The sequence below is a fragment of the Poecilia formosa genome, unplaced genomic scaffold, assembly GCF_000485575.1.
Source record: "Poecilia formosa unplaced genomic scaffold, Poecilia_formosa-5.1.2 Scaffold9, whole genome shotgun sequence".
In the NCBI taxonomy this organism is placed as follows: Eukaryota; Metazoa; Chordata; class Actinopteri; order Cyprinodontiformes; family Poeciliidae; genus Poecilia; species Poecilia formosa.
In genome coordinates this window covers 2,395,500-2,413,626 of record NW_006799948.1, presented here as the reverse complement: position 1 = coordinate 2,413,626, position 18,127 = coordinate 2,395,500, and the positions used below count along the sequence as shown (strand labels likewise).

At 40.0% G+C, this 18,127-nt stretch overlaps 1 protein-coding gene and 1 long non-coding RNA gene across 2 annotated transcripts; both read left to right on the top strand.

Annotated features, from left to right (window-relative positions):
* Positions 1–7: 7 nt before the first annotated feature.
* LOC103156283 (DENN domain-containing protein 2A-like) lies at positions 8–11,496 on the top strand. Its single transcript, XM_016663898.1, has 20 exons — positions 8–1,400; positions 2,087–2,137; positions 3,100–4,302; positions 4,418–4,509; positions 4,682–4,776; positions 4,848–5,057; positions 5,142–5,235; positions 5,326–5,376; positions 5,514–5,701; positions 6,630–6,739; positions 6,850–6,919; positions 7,258–7,335; positions 7,406–7,546; positions 7,809–7,957; positions 8,400–8,577; positions 9,253–9,294; positions 9,387–9,495; positions 10,427–10,699; positions 10,782–10,868; positions 10,951–11,496. Exons 1-20 carry the CDS (start codon positions 1,366–1,368, stop codon positions 10,980–10,982), a joined length of 3,288 nt encoding a protein of 1,095 aa, XP_016519384.1. The 5' UTR covers positions 8–1,365; the 3' UTR covers positions 10,983–11,496.
* A 4,791-nt stretch (positions 11,497–16,287) lies between these two features.
* Positions 16,288–17,807, top strand: LOC107834094 (uncharacterized). The gene is made up of 3 exons (XR_001659878.1): positions 16,288–16,325; positions 17,452–17,561; positions 17,773–17,807. It is a non-coding gene; the product is annotated as an uncharacterized LOC107834094 (long non-coding RNA).
* The last annotated feature ends 320 nt before the right edge of the window (positions 17,808–18,127 follow it).

Sequence of the window (18,127 nt, the reverse complement as noted above, 5' to 3'; positions counted from 1 at the left end):
TATTCTTTGATTGATTAGTTTAGTAATGATTTGCATGCATGTAAATATTTATTGGTACCATTTATTGTTTTGTGTTAGGTTTGTGTATAAATCTTTATTTCTTTTGTTTTATCACCCTTTTACCTGGTACTAGTGTTGGAATTGCCCAAAGTATAAAAGCCAGCGTCTGTCTCACTGTGAAAGTGGGTGTCAGTTCAAATGTGACCTGCAGCTTTTAAATAAATCCATCTGGACTGCATTCTGTTGCCTCGCCTCCTTTCCTGAACGCAGAGCCTCCCCTGGTCAAAGTGACATGCTCCTAAGCAGAATTCAATTTGAGGGCCCACTCATCGTCCACCTAACCTATACAATAACATTTATTAAACAAAACCTACAAATAAATATTTACATTTATATAGTAATTAACACAAAAACAGAAGTAGATTTAATTAAGTAATTTATCTAAGGTCTCTTTTAGAAGAGTGACCTGGCAGTGGTTCTCCAAAAAAACAAAAAAAAACTGATTCAAGGGGCCTGAATAAAATTGTGAATTTTTACACAAATGGCTTGCCATAGCCAGCTGCTTAGACAAGAGGCCTCATGTTGGTGCTCCTCCTGATGGTTGAAACAACTGCTGTTGGCTCTCAAGCAACTTCATGCATTTTAAAACCAGTTATTTAGTTAGTTATTGAGCCACCTTTTTACTCTATTAGTTGTGGAAGCATTTTATGCTCCCAAATCTAGCATAATATTAACAGTGTCTAGCAAAGACTGTTAACTCCTTTCAACATTTTTTGTCACATTACAACAAACTTCAATGCTTTTTAAGAAATGTTATATTCTAGACTAAAGCAAAGAAGATGTAAAGTGGAAATCAAAGGATTATGCACTGGAAATTCTTCACAAAAAATCTGATCTGCTGCAGCTGCGTAAGCAACCATAGTGCAGGAACAGCTGGGACAGAAATTCCAACAAACTTCAAATTTGGTAGGGAGGTGATTTAATGTGACGATGCGTGTCCCATGGAACAAATTCTCCCGCAGCCACGGGTTAAAAATGTGGCTTCTGAATCGTTGCAGGGAGCATCGGGACACAGCCATTCATTCTGCTTGTTCAGCTGTGAGAGGGGCACGCAGCAAGTCAAAGAAGGGAGAGGAGCAGGAAGCTGCATCCAGAGTTGTGGGAGAGTGAGGGTGAATGAAAGCTGCAGATTGGAAGAGAGTCAGTGGAGGGGAGAGAGGAAGAGTTTGTTAGTTGGAGAGAGAAACTTTTTACCATCTGCTCAAGGTTTGAGTGAAGTTGGGAAGCCTGTCAGACTGTCTTTACATATGGAACGCTGCTGGGGTCTGGACGCTGCACCGATGGACATGGATTTAGGAGCCGCAAATGCAGCCAGCCACAGTTTTAGCGAATGGATGGAGGTGAGAAATTATTTTACAATATGGTGACAGAAATATTGTTCTTAGGTTGTTCACTGTTCCTGGTTTATTTGCAAGTTATTTCCACTGTCGGTATTTGTCATGTTTGTTGCACAAGTTGCTGTTTAAAAAAAGAATGCTTGAGATGGGATCAAAGCAGAAGGTTGTGGGGTTTGTTTCTACTTTTTACTCTTCTGGTAAAAATCAATAATGTCACTCTGGGTTCTCCTGACCGTCTTTTTCTTTAAAATGCCAATATGTATCTGTGTTTCTTCTCTACGTCTTCTCTAAAGATGCTTGCTGTCCCTCCGCTCATGTACACCGTCACAGTGACTGTAAACGGTAACAGCAGTCACAGATCTGGGAAATGGCCAAGTGCTATCTTGGAGGACACTGAACTTTAAATTGTTGGCCCTGGAGACATGTGAAAGTATGCCGAGCATGTTTGTCCTCACAGGAGGCTAGCTTTTGACCAGTGCAGTGACTAAGTGACAGAGGAATTAGCTTTAAATTAACGAAAAAGCAGACGAGAGAGATTCATCATGAATTCCTGACCATGTCATACAGTGGTGTTTTCGTTGAATTTGGCCAACTCCTTTTGATCGATTGAGATGAATGCTGTGAAATTTAATTTTAGGAGCAATATGTTATTGTAAACTATCCAAAACAATTGACTCTGACTATTGCAGGTGTCCAGTGATCATGGAGGCTGCTGAGAGAATCACCACAGCTGTCGACAGGTTTGTACGAAAGCCCAGATTATTGTTTTAACCTCAACTGTAAATGATTTCACCAGTGGGAAGTTGAACCAGCAACTGACTGCATGTATATGAATAATCACCATAGTGACCTTTAAATACAGAGTCATCTGCATAAAGGTGCACCTTACCTGAAACCTGTTCTCCCAGATGTGATTAATAAATTAGGGCATAAATGAAGACAATTACTTTCACAGACTAAAAAAAGTCTAAGAAAGAGAGGCTTGTTTATATAATATTACTCCATGTGGATATCAGTTTCAATATATAATAGATAGAAATATGAGGTGATATATGGGAAAAAGTGTAAAATCTTTTCTGATTCAGTCACTTTATGAAAATAATGCTGGTAACGTTTTGCAAAAATCGAGGAAGCTGCAAACAAGTATGAAATTGTTTAGCTATTCTACTAAAGGAATAGATAGAAATATGCCAAAAATACAATGTTTCTAAGCATTTTGCCCATAAGGAGGTCAATACAAAACAGTGGAACCTGTATGAATTTCAAAGATGCAAAACATTTCCCTTTCCAAGCCTGAGAAATGAGGAAAAGCATCCAGCTGGCCTTTAATCCTCCCATCCATAGAAGGTTCTTAAACTTGGGGCTTCCCATTTCCTCTAGTTTATTTATTAAAACTTAACAGTCCAGCAAAATTTGGCCCCAGTCCAAGAATGTGTTTATTTTGCAAAGATGATGAGAAAAAGATGATCATGAGTTTCCCCTCTGGCATTTACTCTCAGGCTCAGTTTTTCCACTGTCACCATGAAAACTGAGCGTCCTATGAATGGTCGTCCCACTGAACGCATGAGAAGTTCAGGAAACTCTGGCGGGTTTGTTTCTGTAAAAGTTAGAAGTGTACATTTATTTTATTTCTGGCACGCTATAAGACTGACCAATTCATTATGAATCAAAAGCTAAAAGTGTGCTTTTATCCTTTGTTTAGGCAAAAGTTGGGCTTTCTTCGAGGAAGAAGTGTGACAGTGGAAATAGAGGACATTGGGCAAAAAATAAAAGAGACAAAAAAACAACCTTTTGCACCTTTAGACAACCTGTGGAACCAGAGTGAAGATTCGTCAAAGATGGATTTCAGGAGACCAGTTTGTGATCTCTACCCCACCGACAGCACCACCGTTAGAACCAAACTTCCAAGATCCAATGGAGGAAACATCAAGGACAAGATTTCTCTGTGGGAGAACAAAGAATCCACTCTTTCACATTTAACTTCAAGTAGTTTGAGCAAGTGTGCAAGCATTAAAGGAACCGACTCCTTGACAAATGGCAGCAGCAAAACTGTGGCTAAGCAAAGGACTGAAAGTACCAGGACAGTAGCCACTAAGGAGAAGGACCTTGGGAAAGAAAATGTATTAATGCGTGACAATTCAAGACCTTGTTCCCCTGATGAACTGCCAAAACAACCTCGAGTGGCTAATAGTGGCAGTAGTTCTAGTGAAAGCAGGGAAAAGACTGCCTCAAAGAGACATACAGGTCACAAAGAAACTCCTCGAGATGATTCAACTCCTTGTTCGCCTCACTTACCTGGGAATCAGCCCCAAGTGATCAATCCAAGCTCTAGGTCCAGAGACAACACAGCAAAAACTGACAAGAGAAACGCAGGTCACAGAGTCGCTCTTAGTGATGATTCAAGGCCTTGTTCTCCACCAGCGACTGAGAAACAGCAAGTTGGGATGCTAAAAAAGAGCAGTGAAAAGAAATCGTCAGAACAAACCAGTGAGGAGACGAGAGCAGTGTTTACTCTTTTCAAGAAACTGGAGACTTTGGGGGAGAACCATGGCAAAGCCCCCGCAGAGCTTGGAAACTACTTCAGCCCACCGGGCAAGGACAAAAAAGTCGAGGTGAAAAAGAAAGAACTTAATGATTCAGCTGAGAGTAGATATTTGTGGGATGGAGAAGGGAGGGAGAATCAGGAGAACGTGTACACGGAGCCGGGTGCCCTGCCCATCAATCCAGTGCCCAAACCCAAGCGTACCTTTCAACATCCAGCGACTGCCTCCACGGGAACGAGTTCGAAGGAGGGGAGAGGGAAGAGGAACCTCCCTCCGCTGCCATCCATTTCCTCTAAGGCATCCTCAAAGCCCCCCTGTGGTTACTATGGGAAACTCAGGGCAGACAGGTACCTTAACAACAGGTACGAATGGTTTGAAACCAAATCAGTGACGCTTCTGGGAAGATTATATCAAAGTATTAAACAAAATCCACTGAGATTATCTAAATAATTTGCACTTTTGTGCCAACTGTGACAGGAAACCATTTGACCTTGAAGACCGTACAAGGTCACCCAGCCCAGTTTTCACCTGCCCCTTGTCTCAAGAACATCACTATGAAGACATCTTGGGTCAGACAACTGATTCATTTAATTTATTGCCCCCTTTAGCTTTTGGTGATTGAACATTTTCACTTTCTCTATTTTCTAGAAGCATTTATGGGCATAACTCTGTGTCGAGGGCCATACCACCATGTCTACATATTCTAAGAAATATTATATAAACATATGTTTGTTTCTGCAGACTCATCCAATGAGAACCCATATGAAGACATAGAGTTGGAGAGTCAGTGTTCGCAGCAGTCTGTCCCCTCATCTCCTGGTGCCGATACAGCAAAGGTTCACAAACAGAAAAAGCACGAGGCAGCCGCAACTTAAACGAGGTTATCGTAATGTTTTTCTGTCGTTAGGCATCCAGGCCTGGTTTCTTCAGACAGAACTCAGGCAGAAGCTTCAAGCTACTGGACCTGAAGAGAACCAACCAGTCGGCCCACGGCATCAACAGCGGAGGTGTTTCATCTCCGCCCCAGCTCAGCCCGCCCTCCACCCCGCCCGGGCCTGAACACGGCGCCTGGATCCCAGGGGATCCCTACAGCCGCACCTGCCGGAGGATACCAACAGTCTGCATTGCAAATCACAGGATAAATACTTTTGGGAAAACTGTATTTCTTGACACTGATTCAACCCTTTTCCCTCCGCAATAGGTTGTGCTGAAAATCAACAGTATATTTGAGGGTCGGAGCAGAAAAAAACAGCTGCGAAGGATGTATCACTACGCCGAAACTCTTTCTGGAAGAGGTTTTAGTGTTTATTTTGCTCTGAAAAATTACAGTTGAGTTCTTTTTATATTTGGGACAGCAATGTAGATTGTTTGGCTTTTGTTCGCAGTAACTGATGAGAACAGCGACTCTGAGAGTGAAGTTGAAGACAGATTAAAAGGTAAGGTGTGATTTTTACAGTACATTACAAAAACCTTCGTAGCTCAAGAGGTATGAATGCTTCCACAAGGCCGTCCATGTCTTGTTTATTTTGTGCAGCCATCTTTAAATCGATCTTATCTTTGTGTGCTGTTCCAGTTCGATCTCTCCTGAGGCAGCCGAGAAAGACGCAGGTCCACTACAACGACTCCACCACCAGAAGCCGCTCTCTGGATCAGGAGCGGCACCAACGCAAGCTGTTTGAGTACTTTCTCGTTGTTTCACTGCAGAAGTCAAAGGTCGGCGACCACTATATGCCAGAAGTCACACAGCAGTTCCCCCTTAAGGTCAGCAGAGAAGCACTAAAGTCGTCTAGTTTGAAAAAAAAATTAACTTTATGATTATTGGGCTTGCTGGCGTATAGCAAGGCGCCAATCCAAACACAACATATATTAACCTTAACTTGAATTATGATTGAATGTGATCAACAAAAATAAATCCTCAGGTCTGTTAGTTTATGTACAGTTTCTTTCAAAGTATTCACACCCCTTGAATTTTTCCACAAACTAAAGATTTCTTTGCTTGAACAACACAAAGTAGCATCTGATCCACGAACTGGACAGAAAATTATACATAAAAAAAACCGAACAATTTTCTGATACCTCCAGATAAAAGCAGACCCAGGGCATGGTGGTATCTGCAGAGTTTATGCTAGTAGGTGAAACTGATTTCTGCTGTAACGGCCTGTTGAGCGACCAGGTCTTTCTATTTACGCCATGTTGTTTTCATTTTGAACTGAGCTTTTTGAAATGTTCAAAAAGTCAGTGATATTGTTACATAGCCTAACTCTACTTTAACCTTCTTCGCAACTTTTTCTTTCTGACTTTTCTGCAGCGTTCCTTGATCGTAAGGATGCTGTTTATTGCTTTCTGAAGGCAATTGGTAGCACTGGATTTTATTTAGGGATATCAGAGTAAAGGGGACAGTGAAAAATTCATGTCTCTTTTTTTTTTAGAATATTTAGATGCCACAAGTTTCACCCTGCAATTATGCATTGTGTTTTGTTTGTCTATCGCATAAAATCCATATTAAATATGCTCAAGTTTGTGGTTTTAGCATGAAAAAAATCTTTTATTTGTTCATTTGTTCATGTTAATCCAGGGGTCAAGACAGAATTGGATTATCTATCTGGACCCTACTATTCTATAGCGTTAAGATGAAATTTATTTTTAAAAATAAAGAAAATCCACTCAGTTGTTTTCATATATGTTGCAGTTGGAGCAAAGCTTCAAGTTCCTGAGGGAGACGGAGGATCAGCTGAAGATCATCCCTCAGTTCTGTTTCCCCGACGCAAAAAACTGGGGGCCTGTGGAGATGTACCCAAGGTGAAAACTCTACAATGTGACACAACTCTTATTGCCTTCTACTGGAATGTAAATTATAGCTAATGCAATAAAAAACTATACAGATTATGCTTTTATTTTCAATTTCACAGTGAGATGTTCTCCTTTGTTTTGACCGGCGAGGATGGCAGCAGGCGGTTCGGATACTGCCGGCGCTTACTGGTAAATATCAACGAGCGGGGTAAATAAAAGTGACGTCACTGAACAGGAAGTGGCTGAATACCAAATGTCGGCTGAGTAAATAAACATGCCAAAATGGTGGACGTGCCTGTGGGAAAACGGCCCATCTCAGAGCCGAGGCGGAAGTGTCCGAGACTGGGAACCGTACTCCGCATGTGAAAGTGTGCATATGGTCCTGTTTATGGATCTCCAAAGGGAGTGGGCTCACTTTGTCAAACCCTAATGCGTCTAGAATTCCACTGATGACCTTTGACGTTTCAAGATGCGACAAATGTGTCTGTTTTTGAGCAAATGGAAGTGAGTTTTCTCCTGTGTTTCAGCCCAGTGGAAAAGGCCAACGCCTGCCGGAGGTTTATTGCATCGTTAGTCACCTCGGCTGTTTCAACCTGTTCTCCAAGGTAAACGCCTGCTACCGCGGAACCGACGCTGCTGCACTGCAGGACTTTAGTGTATGTTCGTACTTGGCAGGTGTTGGATGAAGTGGAGAGGCGGCGAGCTCTCTCCCCAGCTCTGGTCCAGCCATTTATGAGAGCCATCATGGAAGCCCAGTTTCCAGCTCCAGGAAGAACCATCAACATCAAAACCTTCCTCCCTGGTTCTGGCACTGAGGTGAGACAAAAAGACAAAACACATGCAGAACATTAAGGAATGCCTTTCAATGCATTTTCCATCAACTCTGTGATAATCCATCTTTGTATGCAAGTCACTTTCAGCAGTTTGAATTGTTCAATGTATCAATTATGATACAGAACTTACTTTGAGGAATCCCGGTGATGTTTCATTAATATTTTTGGTTTGCCAAAATCACCCATCACTCATTTTTGCATCAAGTTTTAAATGGTGTTTATGGTAAAGTGTATTTAATGTGCAGGTGATGGAGCTCTGCCGGCCATCTGACTCCCGTCTAGAGCATGTGGACTTTGAATGCCTGTTCTCCTGTTTGAGTCTGCGGCTGCTCCTCCGCGTGTTCAGCTCTCTGCTGCTGGAGAGAAGAGTGATCTTCACCGCTGATAAGCTCAGGTGGGCGCATTCGCGTTCAGTGTGACCAATTTCCTTAAGCTTCCCAGCAAGAAAAATCTCTTTGGAATTAGATTTTGTTCCAGACGCCCTCCTTTCAGTGTTTATTAAACTGTGCTGGTGGGACTGTTCCCTGAGGGGGTGGGGGGGACATGCATCTCTGGGATGTTGTCATTATGAAGTTGGATAAATTGTGGGTGGTCCAGAGCAATGTTTTTAAATAAATGTAAGGCATCCCAGGGATTAGGAGCTCATGCAAGAGTGACATCTGGATCTGGTGGATGAATTGTTGGCCGGTTTGTTTGCTCCTCTGGGAAAAGCCAGAAATGGTGGCGTTTGATTTTCCCTGAGAAGTGTTGAGCTTTGGCACCCTCTAGTGGTGGAAAAGTGTTCTTCCATTAAATCCTCCAGCATCATTTCACGGCTTAATTCCATGTCCTTGCAGTACCCTCTCCCAGTGCTGCCACGCAGTCGTTGCTCTGCTCTACCCCTTCGTCTGGCAGCACACCTACATCCCGGTGCTGCCCTCCGCCATGTTGGACATCGTCTGCACTCCGACCCCTTTCATTGTCGGCCTGCTGTCCAGCTCTTTAACCCAACTCAACGAGCTTCCCCTGGAGGAGGTCAGATCAGAGGGACAGGCAGCAAAGCTTAAAGGGGCAGCATTATGTAAAATTGACTTTTTGAGCTGTACATCATGTCATAATGTTATTCCCTCATCAAATCATACCTTGATTCTTTCCTGCGTGTTTGAGGAATCTTTTAATCTCCCGTGGCAACCATTCAGTTGTGCAAAATGTGACAACTGGGTGAGTCTAGCGCCGCCTTTGAAATCTAGATCCTCCTCAGAGCCGTTTCCGAGTTTCCGCCTCTCTTCTGCTCTCTCCTGCCATCCTCCCACTCAGCTCCTTCAGACTAGTCTGCAGCAATTAGCAAACACCTTATGCGCTTCTACTTCTCAGTATAGCACTGGTAAAAGTGCTGTTAAAGGGTTAATAGAGGAGCAATGTTGTGATGACTTCCTGAAGATTGAGTTTCAGGAAGAGCAGCCATTTTTAAAGACCCAGAGGCCCAATTTCAAGATGTTGAATTAAAAAGTCAATTTTCTTTTAAGTCATTTTTATAACAACTGGAGGTACCAGTGACTAGATTGTGCTAAAAACTGCTTCTCTGAGTCTGGAAAATACATAATGCTGCCCCTTTAAATTTTGCATCTGAAACTTATTCTTGCTTTGTTTATCTGTACAGTTTTATGTTTGCTGGATAAAGATAACACCACTTGGTTTTTCTGTGTGCAGGTTCTTGTCGTGGATCTCGGCAATAATCGAATTCTCAGACAGGTGAATGCATATTTCAAAATTTTAAGTGATCTTTACGAATAAGGACACGCATTGGCCTTCTTGTAAATAATATTTCTCTGTTGCACATTTAGTTGGATGATGAGGACTCAATACTGCCCTCTAAGCTTCAGTCGGCTCTGGAGAATGTTCTAGAAAGAAGAAGAGAACTTGCTAACGACAGAGGAGCAGACTCAATCAGTGGTGAGACAAAACAGGGCTTTATAGTGATCAGTTTGTGAAAGTATGATTATGTGAAAAAGGCTCCAAACAGTCAATATCTTATGTTTAATTTCTTAATCTAAAGGTTTCTTCAGTTATCCTGGGTTTCATTGTTATAAGTTGCTGATAGGGCCGTTAAGGTAAATAAAAGGGCATTCCGAGTCACTGACCCGTCCCTTTATTACCTTCATAATTATTATGCCCTATTCTGGTGCATTCATATGAGTCACTTTGACCTTGAAGACTATATACTCTTCTATTTTTAGCTCAGCTGAACAAAGACATACAATGTTTTCATTACGGACTCTTGGAGAGTGATAATGCTCTGGATCATAGACGCAGAAGAATAGAAAAGAAACAATCGTAAAGTTATTCCCACTAGGATTATCCCAGACCTGCCTGATATGGAAATAAGAAATTAAGTCAGTTCAAAAAACAATCAATAAATTAGCATTCACTAAAAATCTGCTTCAGGCACTATGACCAGAACCGTCAATCTAAATGTGTAATGAATGAACAGGGCCAAGAGCCACTGCAGGTAAAATATTAACAGTTTACGACTTCCCCCAAACATAACTTAAATATACCTCTGATTTCGGTTGAAACCCATTTGAGATTACACACATTTCTTTGAGAAATACTTAAAGTTAAACAGAAACCATAGATTCAAAATAAAAAAAAGAAAAAACCCCTCTAAGAACTCATGGTCAACTAAAATCAAAAGGTTTTTATTTAAGAATGCATCAATTATTGAATAGAGCATAAAAGTGATAAAAAAGTTCTTTAGATGTTTTTTAGCATTTTCTATGTGTTTGCAAAGGGGGTTCCTGCCACAAGCTAATGCTATTGAAGGGGTCATGGCATGGAAAAGTTTGAAGTTTGATGAAACTCCACCTCTTCTTTGTCTTTTTAGACACTGGTCATCTTAGCACCGTTGTGTCTGAGGCCTTTGTCCGCTTCTTTGTGGAGTTAGTTGGACACTACCCACTGTTCATCACCGCCGAACGTGAAGACGGATATTCCTCCTCTTCATCGTCCTCTCCCGCTTCCTGCGCTTTCCAACGTGAGGGGTTCCGGAAAGCGATCCCTTCCAAGACAGCGCGCCGCTTCTTGGAGGTCTTCATGGAGACCCAGATGTTTGGCTGGTTTATCCAGGAGAGAGAGCTCCATCGGCAAGCTCTGAGAGGTACCGAAAAGGAGAAAGAAGGGCTTCGGGCTCGGGAGATTGAGTGAATGTTGATGATTTTGACCCTCCCTGTTATCAACAGGACTGTTTGAAGTGAGAGTGCAGGAGTATTTGGACTCCATCAATGAGAATGAACACCGAAGGGTCAACAGATTTCTCAAAGGATTGGGTAAGAACAATTCGGGTCAGTTAGCTTAACAAGATAATTGACTGAGTCCCACCTTAAATTATTCTTTTTTTGGTTCCTCCAGGAAACAGAATGAAATTTCTTTCTAAGAGATAATGAAGAGAGGCAACATACAAAAGAAGAAAATCCTGATTGTAAACTCAAGGATTTTTCTTGGAACTTGTCCTGTTTTTTTGTGAACTTTTGACCAGTGAGGCAGCGGTTTAGCTTCAAGAATGCCGAGAGATACTTTGACTGAAAAGTTGGTCAGCCATTTAAAAGCAGGTTTATATCTGGAAAGATGAAGACACCTGGAACTAAGGATTTATATAAATATTTCAGATCTTGTTTGGGAGATTTTCAAATGGGAATGTACATGGTGCCATCTTTTTTGGCATTGCGCAGCATGCTGACGACAAACTCATTTTCAAGCACACCAGAAAAATAAAACGATGGTTTGACTTTATGTTTGTAGTTTTTTCTACTGTTTCCAGCAGGGGGCTGTATTAGAGAGAAGAAAAAGACAAACCTGCCCGCTGCTCCAAAAATCCTTCAGGTTTCTTTCAGGCCGTTATATTTGTGTCTTTCTATATTATTGTTTGGAAAATTGATTAAATTACTTCAGATCAAACAAAAGCTGCATTTTTTGGGGAAAAAATGTCTCTGTTTGTGTGCCAGTATAAATGTATCAGTGTCATTTTCTACTATCTTAATGTAGTTGAAGATATTTTGCATTTTTGACTATAAGGATCATCAGTGTTGAGTCGTGGGCAAAAGCTTCACAGCTCGATTCTGTGAGTCACAGAAATGAAACAGATACAAACCTCACAGGAAAGACGGTATTCAATGTCAGTATGAGCACATAACACATCTGCAAAGCAAAGACTAAGTAGTGCATTGTTTAAAATAAAGGTTAGTGCCTGCTGAGGATTCCTGAGTAGAGAGTCAAGACATTACTTTCTGACATCATGAAGTAGGCAAAACAATCTTGTAAAGCAACGCATCCTGATTTATAGAAGTTTAAGACGGGAAACTAAATTACTGTAACCCTTTCCAGACTGATAAATGACATATTTCTATGGCTGTGGGACTCCAGTGAGCCACAGAAGAAGAAAATATCTGAGGTTAAATCAAGGTCACATCTACCTTCAAAACAAAGATTCACTGTGCCTTCTCTTCTAGTGACGCCACATAAGCCAAATGATCAGATCTGTTTCAAGAACGTTTTTTGTATTTTCCTCCCAATTCGCCTGTTTTTAAATCAAATTGTTCCTCAAAGGCTCATCCTGTACAAGAACTCCAAAGCTTATGACGTATCTGAAAACACCACATGAATTTGAGGAACAATGGAAACAATGAAATATGTCAAAGTGGTTTGTAATGAGAACCAGAGCAGACTATACTAGTCTATTACCACAGCAAAATCCCCATAAACTCATCTGCTATCAAGTTTATTAGTGGCAGTTGATTACTTGATTGTCTCTTTTGATCTCATCAACCACAACATACACAAAGCAGAATTGCTAGTTTTTGTATTTTGTGAACTTCTGTAGTGATCATCTGTTCTTCATGGAGCATGGATTGTTTTTTATGAAAAAAACAGAAAAATTCAGATAAGTTACTTAAAACTTGCATTTACTGGCAATTTACTGGCAATTATCCAAATTTTGGGTTGCATGTAAAAGTCAGAAATTTTTACCACAGCCACATTTTTTTAACTCCCTCCCCCCCACTAAGCTTTTATATCAAAAGTGGTTTGGCCCCAATCTAGTCGTTCTCATTTTAGCTTGTAAAAGTAACGATTCCTGAGCTTAAAGCTACAAATCAAGCCTTGTCAAACTAAGAAATAAATCTTTCAGGGGAATTAAAGTTTAAATATGACTACATATAGGAATGGAAAGCTAGCAAAAAGAAAACTGATCAACTTTGAAAACCAACTCAAGAAACATAGTTTAATCATTTTTCTGAAAATAGATGCTCAATATCTGTGTTTAATTATACCTTTAGTTTCTTTAACCATTATTAGTGCTAATTGTTTCTATAGATGAACAAACTTGATCTTCTTGGACCCCTTCATGTCATGGGATAAAACTAATTTACAACTTCAAATTGCTCACCACTGGTAAAAATAGATTTATCGGATGAATGTAGCGAGTACTGAAAAGCGATAAATTAAGAGAATGTTCTTTAAAGTTACACAGCTTGGTTATTATCTTCACACTAGAAATTATCTGGCAGCTATTTCTTGTTACGTCTAATTACTAACAGTATCATTTTTGACTTTTTGCTTGTAGATTTCTTGGCCTCCTATTGGTTAAGGGATTTGCTCCTTGCTAGAATTTCGTATAAGCTAGCTTTAGTGTGCAGCTTTTTTGGGCTAGCATATATTAACAGAGAAATTATTTTAGCTGTCACATCTTTGCCTCTCAAGCTGACAAATGAGATCACAAAAAGCTATAATAGTGAAATGATAACGGGTTTTACAGATGTGTAGAGTCAAACGAAGACATTCACTGTAGCATTGGTTGATTAGCTTAAGCGACTCGTGGCTTAAAATATAAAATGGTAAGATTAACTTTGCATCATGCCATATTTATATGGAACTGTACATGCTGTACGCAGACTGTACCAGACAAGAGAAGCAGCTAAAAGAGGTTAGCTTAAAAACAGTTCATATTGTTAGCTTCAAACAGCTACTTAATATCCCAGATGCTAGTCTGAACAGCTGAATTTGAACTAAACCTCCTGCTGTGATTCTTGGATTAAATAAATAACCTGCAATATCGATAAGACCAAGAATGTATTAAGTAGCATGGGTTGACACAAAAACAGTTAGCTTATCTCAGGGGTGCCGAGCTCTAGTCCTGGAGAGCAACTATGGTGAACTTTTCTGTACATTTCTTCTCCAACAGACCTGAACTTAATAATTAGGTGATTACCAGATCAAGACACGTTGATGAGGGAATTTGACTCCTGTATGTGAAGAGGGGATACATCTTAGAGGTTGGACTCTTAACTGCTTTCTAAATAATGCGTCTTCAGTTCCCACCATATTTATTCAAGCCACTGGTAAAAATTTGTAGCACTTCTTGAACTTTAATTTTTTTTATATATATCATCCATAGCATCTGCATCAGTGGCAAAATAACTCTCTTCCCACCTTGTACTTCCAGTTGTTTTAGTCTTTTACTTTCACTGACAACTTGAGCAACAAGCCTTTGCCTGGCATCATATTTATTATTTATTGACATCTAATTAAAGATTACTGAGCAATGGGAGCTTACAGTATCATTACAAGATCATAAGACGAAGAAAACTAATGAAAAAGCACAACTAATAGCAGTAATCTTTTGTAGAGTACTACTGACTACAGTTTTTGTAGAGAAGTCTGTTTGGAAGTCGGACTGTGATGTGCTTCACTGACACAGACTTCTTTCATAAGTTTATAATTATAATTTTAAGGTATCACTTACATGCTTCTGGCTTCTTCTTATTTACGTCACTGAGGATTTTTACATCATCAATGACACTTTGAAAACAATCGTATGTGAATCTGGAATAAGTATATGTGACAGCCACAAATCTGACTTTTTTGGCGGGGTTGAAAAGATGGGAATCAGACTGCTTTGAAAAGGTCGGATTTGGGTAAATGTGAAAATGATAAAACAAGAAACACCAATAAGAACAAAATTCAAACGTTACTGAAGTTCAAATATTAAAAAGTTAAAATTTTGTCTTATACAACCCACATTTGATTTGTATTAAAACCTAAATCCAAGTTTTACAGCAGCAACAGCTCTAAAATATATTTATTAAATCAAACATTTCCAACATGAGGAGTGCAGTCTATCAGAGCTTAAGAAGCAAAACAAAGGTTTCACAACACAACTCAACACATCCGCCTTCAGTCAGGTTGTCAGAGTTACAAATGTGAAAATCCCAGCATCTTTTCCAGAGTTGCTCCTCGATTGGGAAAGCTTCAGGGCAGAAGTCATTTCAGGAAGATGTGGTGAACTGACTGAGGCTGAGATGTTTGATCAGCTTGCTTGTGCTGTTTGAGCCTGAATGTGTTATTCTTTTGCTTGTGGATTTGTGTGGATTATGTGCAGATGTCTGAACCCCAGACCTCATATAGTCATACCTCGTTTCCTGCCAAGCACCTGGCTGTGATTTCAAGAAAGTTAGTTAACCGGTAATTATAGGTCTGATTAATCCCAACCAGCAGGAGTTAACCTCCAGAACCTTTCGTCCTGCATCAGTGAATTTATGTGGCTAAACTTCCTAAACCCTCACTGTGCGTCTTCAGTCAGGTGGCAAGTACTCTTATCCACCACTTACAAACAATAATAGTTTGTTGAAACTCTAATCTTCCTTCCAAAGTACATTTCACTGGTGTCTCTTACCCAACTGGATTCCACGTTTATGAAACACTCTGCAGCTATCACCTCTGAAAATATCCACCTACGTGTCAGAACCTGCTGGAAGATTCAGCAGTGCAACACACTGCATCTCGAACCATCCAACCAGCAATAAAATCACTCTATCATCATGGCCCATTAAAAACCAACCACCGATTCAATTAGGAATCCTCTGCGGAGATTTAACAACCTCATTCCAAGGCTTTGCAAGCTTGCATTTCGAACTCCCTTGAGGTTGCCTTTACTAATTACAGGATCCATGGTGTGATTTACGAAGGCGCGGAGGTGCAGGAGCCAAGCGCCTCTTGCCATTAATCAAAACGGAGAGTTTAGTGTCTGCTGCTGACATTTTGTTTCAGCCTTTTCTTTGTACATTCACACCTACAACCCTGAAGCCAAAGGATCTGCGTAGATTTGAGAGGGGAAGAAAAAGCGAAATTCGTGGTGGCTGTAACTCCCAAGTGTCAGACGCAGTGCTGAACAAATTACCCAGACCCGAGGCTTTGTTGGGCTCTAACATGGTATGTAGATGTTCTTGACCAGGCACGTGCATAGGGAGGGGCTGGGGGTGCTTGAGCACCTGCCCCTTTTGCTCCTTGCCCCCAAGTGCCTTTTTGGTGCAATTTTTTATTTTTATTTCCGAAGCCCTCTTCTGACACATAATAACATGTACTAAAATTATTATTATTATTATTTTTGTACAACATAATAAGCCTTCCGGTCACCTTGTTACCTTTGACCTTTTGCCCGTGACGCACGACGCAGTTGCCTCTCTCGCAGTGAGATAAGGTGGCTAACTGGAGCTCAACGTAGAGAACGTTCCAGATTACAGATCAGTTTTTGGTGAATTAAAAAAAAAGTTTTTGGTGAATAAAGTGGAGTAGACTTGCTGCCTGTCAGATGACGGAAAACGTTGAAGTATCGTTTCTGCTTCAGCACAGAATAGCGGTTTAAGCAGAGAGGTAATGAAATACAACAGACACTGACAGGCCTCTGCGTCTGCCTTTCTCTGAAGAACTGCTGAGCGGGAGGAGACAGCCAGGTGAGGAAAAACTGTTCTTATCTATCGATTCAGTATTTTTATCATGCAGACATTAGGTTGTTGTTGTGCTATTAGCTAGCTGCTAGCTAACAACTCTGCTAGCAAAGCAAGATAACTAAAAAGCTTCTTCCCTGTATCGTTAATGATAGCAGTCATTCTTCAGTATTGCTTATGCAATAGGGGCACATCACCCGTCCAAAACCTATCACATATGTCTTCTAATTTCCTTTGCTGCATAATGTATATTGCATTTATTCTGGTGTTAGGTAAATGTATCTTGAAGGAGAATAACACTTAAATAAAAGTCCAACATGGATGTTCATTTAAAATTAAAAATAACTCGCCCTGAACTATCATGATAGCTATAACGTATGTAATATTCAATCAAGCTGCTCCTGTCCAATAAAAGTGTGTCATTAATGAAAGGGGGGAAAAAAATCAATTCAGACTTTAAGTAAGTTTAGGGTCTGGTTCACAGAGTATGTAGTTAAATTTGTTTCACAATTATTCAATGAAAAAAAAAACTAAACATTTGGAATTGTAATCATTTCTTTTTTTAAAACTAAAAGTTTTGTTTTAAAAAAAACCCTTTTCTAAATTTAAATACCTCATTTTTTTTCTCATGAACTTAAAAAGTTATTTGCAAAACATAAACTTTTATTTGCACACATCAGGAATCTTTTGTTGCTATTTTAGGCCCTGCCCACGACGTCATGTGAGAATCGCAAGCAAAACTTTGAATCACAAACAAAAACTTAGAATAGCAAGAAAAGATTTCTGACATGTGCAAGAAAAGTTTTACCAATACTTTTTTCACTTCATGAGACAAAAATTTGTGATTTTAATTTAAATAAAAGTGTTTTAAGCCAAACTTCTTTTTGTTTAAAAAAAATGTTACAATTAAAAATGTTTTGATCACAATTTTATTTAATTGAGGTTAGTTTTTTTTATAGAATAATTGTGAAACAAATTGAACCCCAATGCAGAGGTCTCATTTTCTCTGAAATTAATATTATGTTGTGCTACGAACTGAAAAACATATTGGTTTAAACACAAGGGTAAAGAATTGGTAGTGTGGTTTAATATAGAGTTCTGATCATAATTCATTATATTTTGCTTTTTTCAGTTCAAAGATGCCACATAAAGAAAGACGTCAGAAACAAAAAAGAAAGGATCTGCTACAAGCAGCCAAAGGTGGTGGATTGTTGACCAACTGGGTCAGAACGAGGACTGTAGGTAAAATAAGAAATAAAGGTTCTGACCATGATCAACATGCAGTTTTTGGTAGTGAACAATATATTTAATATTACAAGGCAGCTGTTATGTTTTTATTATATTAAGATGTAATAACTCTAGTTGTATATCTCACTATTTGTAATTTATCATTGTTTATTAAACTCTGAAAGCTCTGTGACTTTCTTAATATTCTGCCCTAAAAGGTGGCTAGATGTGCCCTTTTTTTGACCACCTGCCCCTTTACTGGTCTCTGCACGGCCCTGTTCTTGACAGGTGCTTTTGTGCTCAGCTGAAACTTGGAAGTCTGGTTCACAAGTGTAAAGGCGGTGTCACGCCATCTTTTCTCCCCCACTCGAGTGGAAAAGTGCAAGTCGCTGTTAAAGAAGTTGTATGAGGAGCCGTAGAGAGTTGCCAGAGAACTCAACATTGTCAATATCACACAAAGAAATGCATCTAAACCGACATGCCAGGCAAGGAGAACATCAATCTGACAAGGAATGTAAAGGCCAATGGTAACTTTGTGGGATTCACAGCTCAGTTTGGATGAATTTATTGACAGTATAATT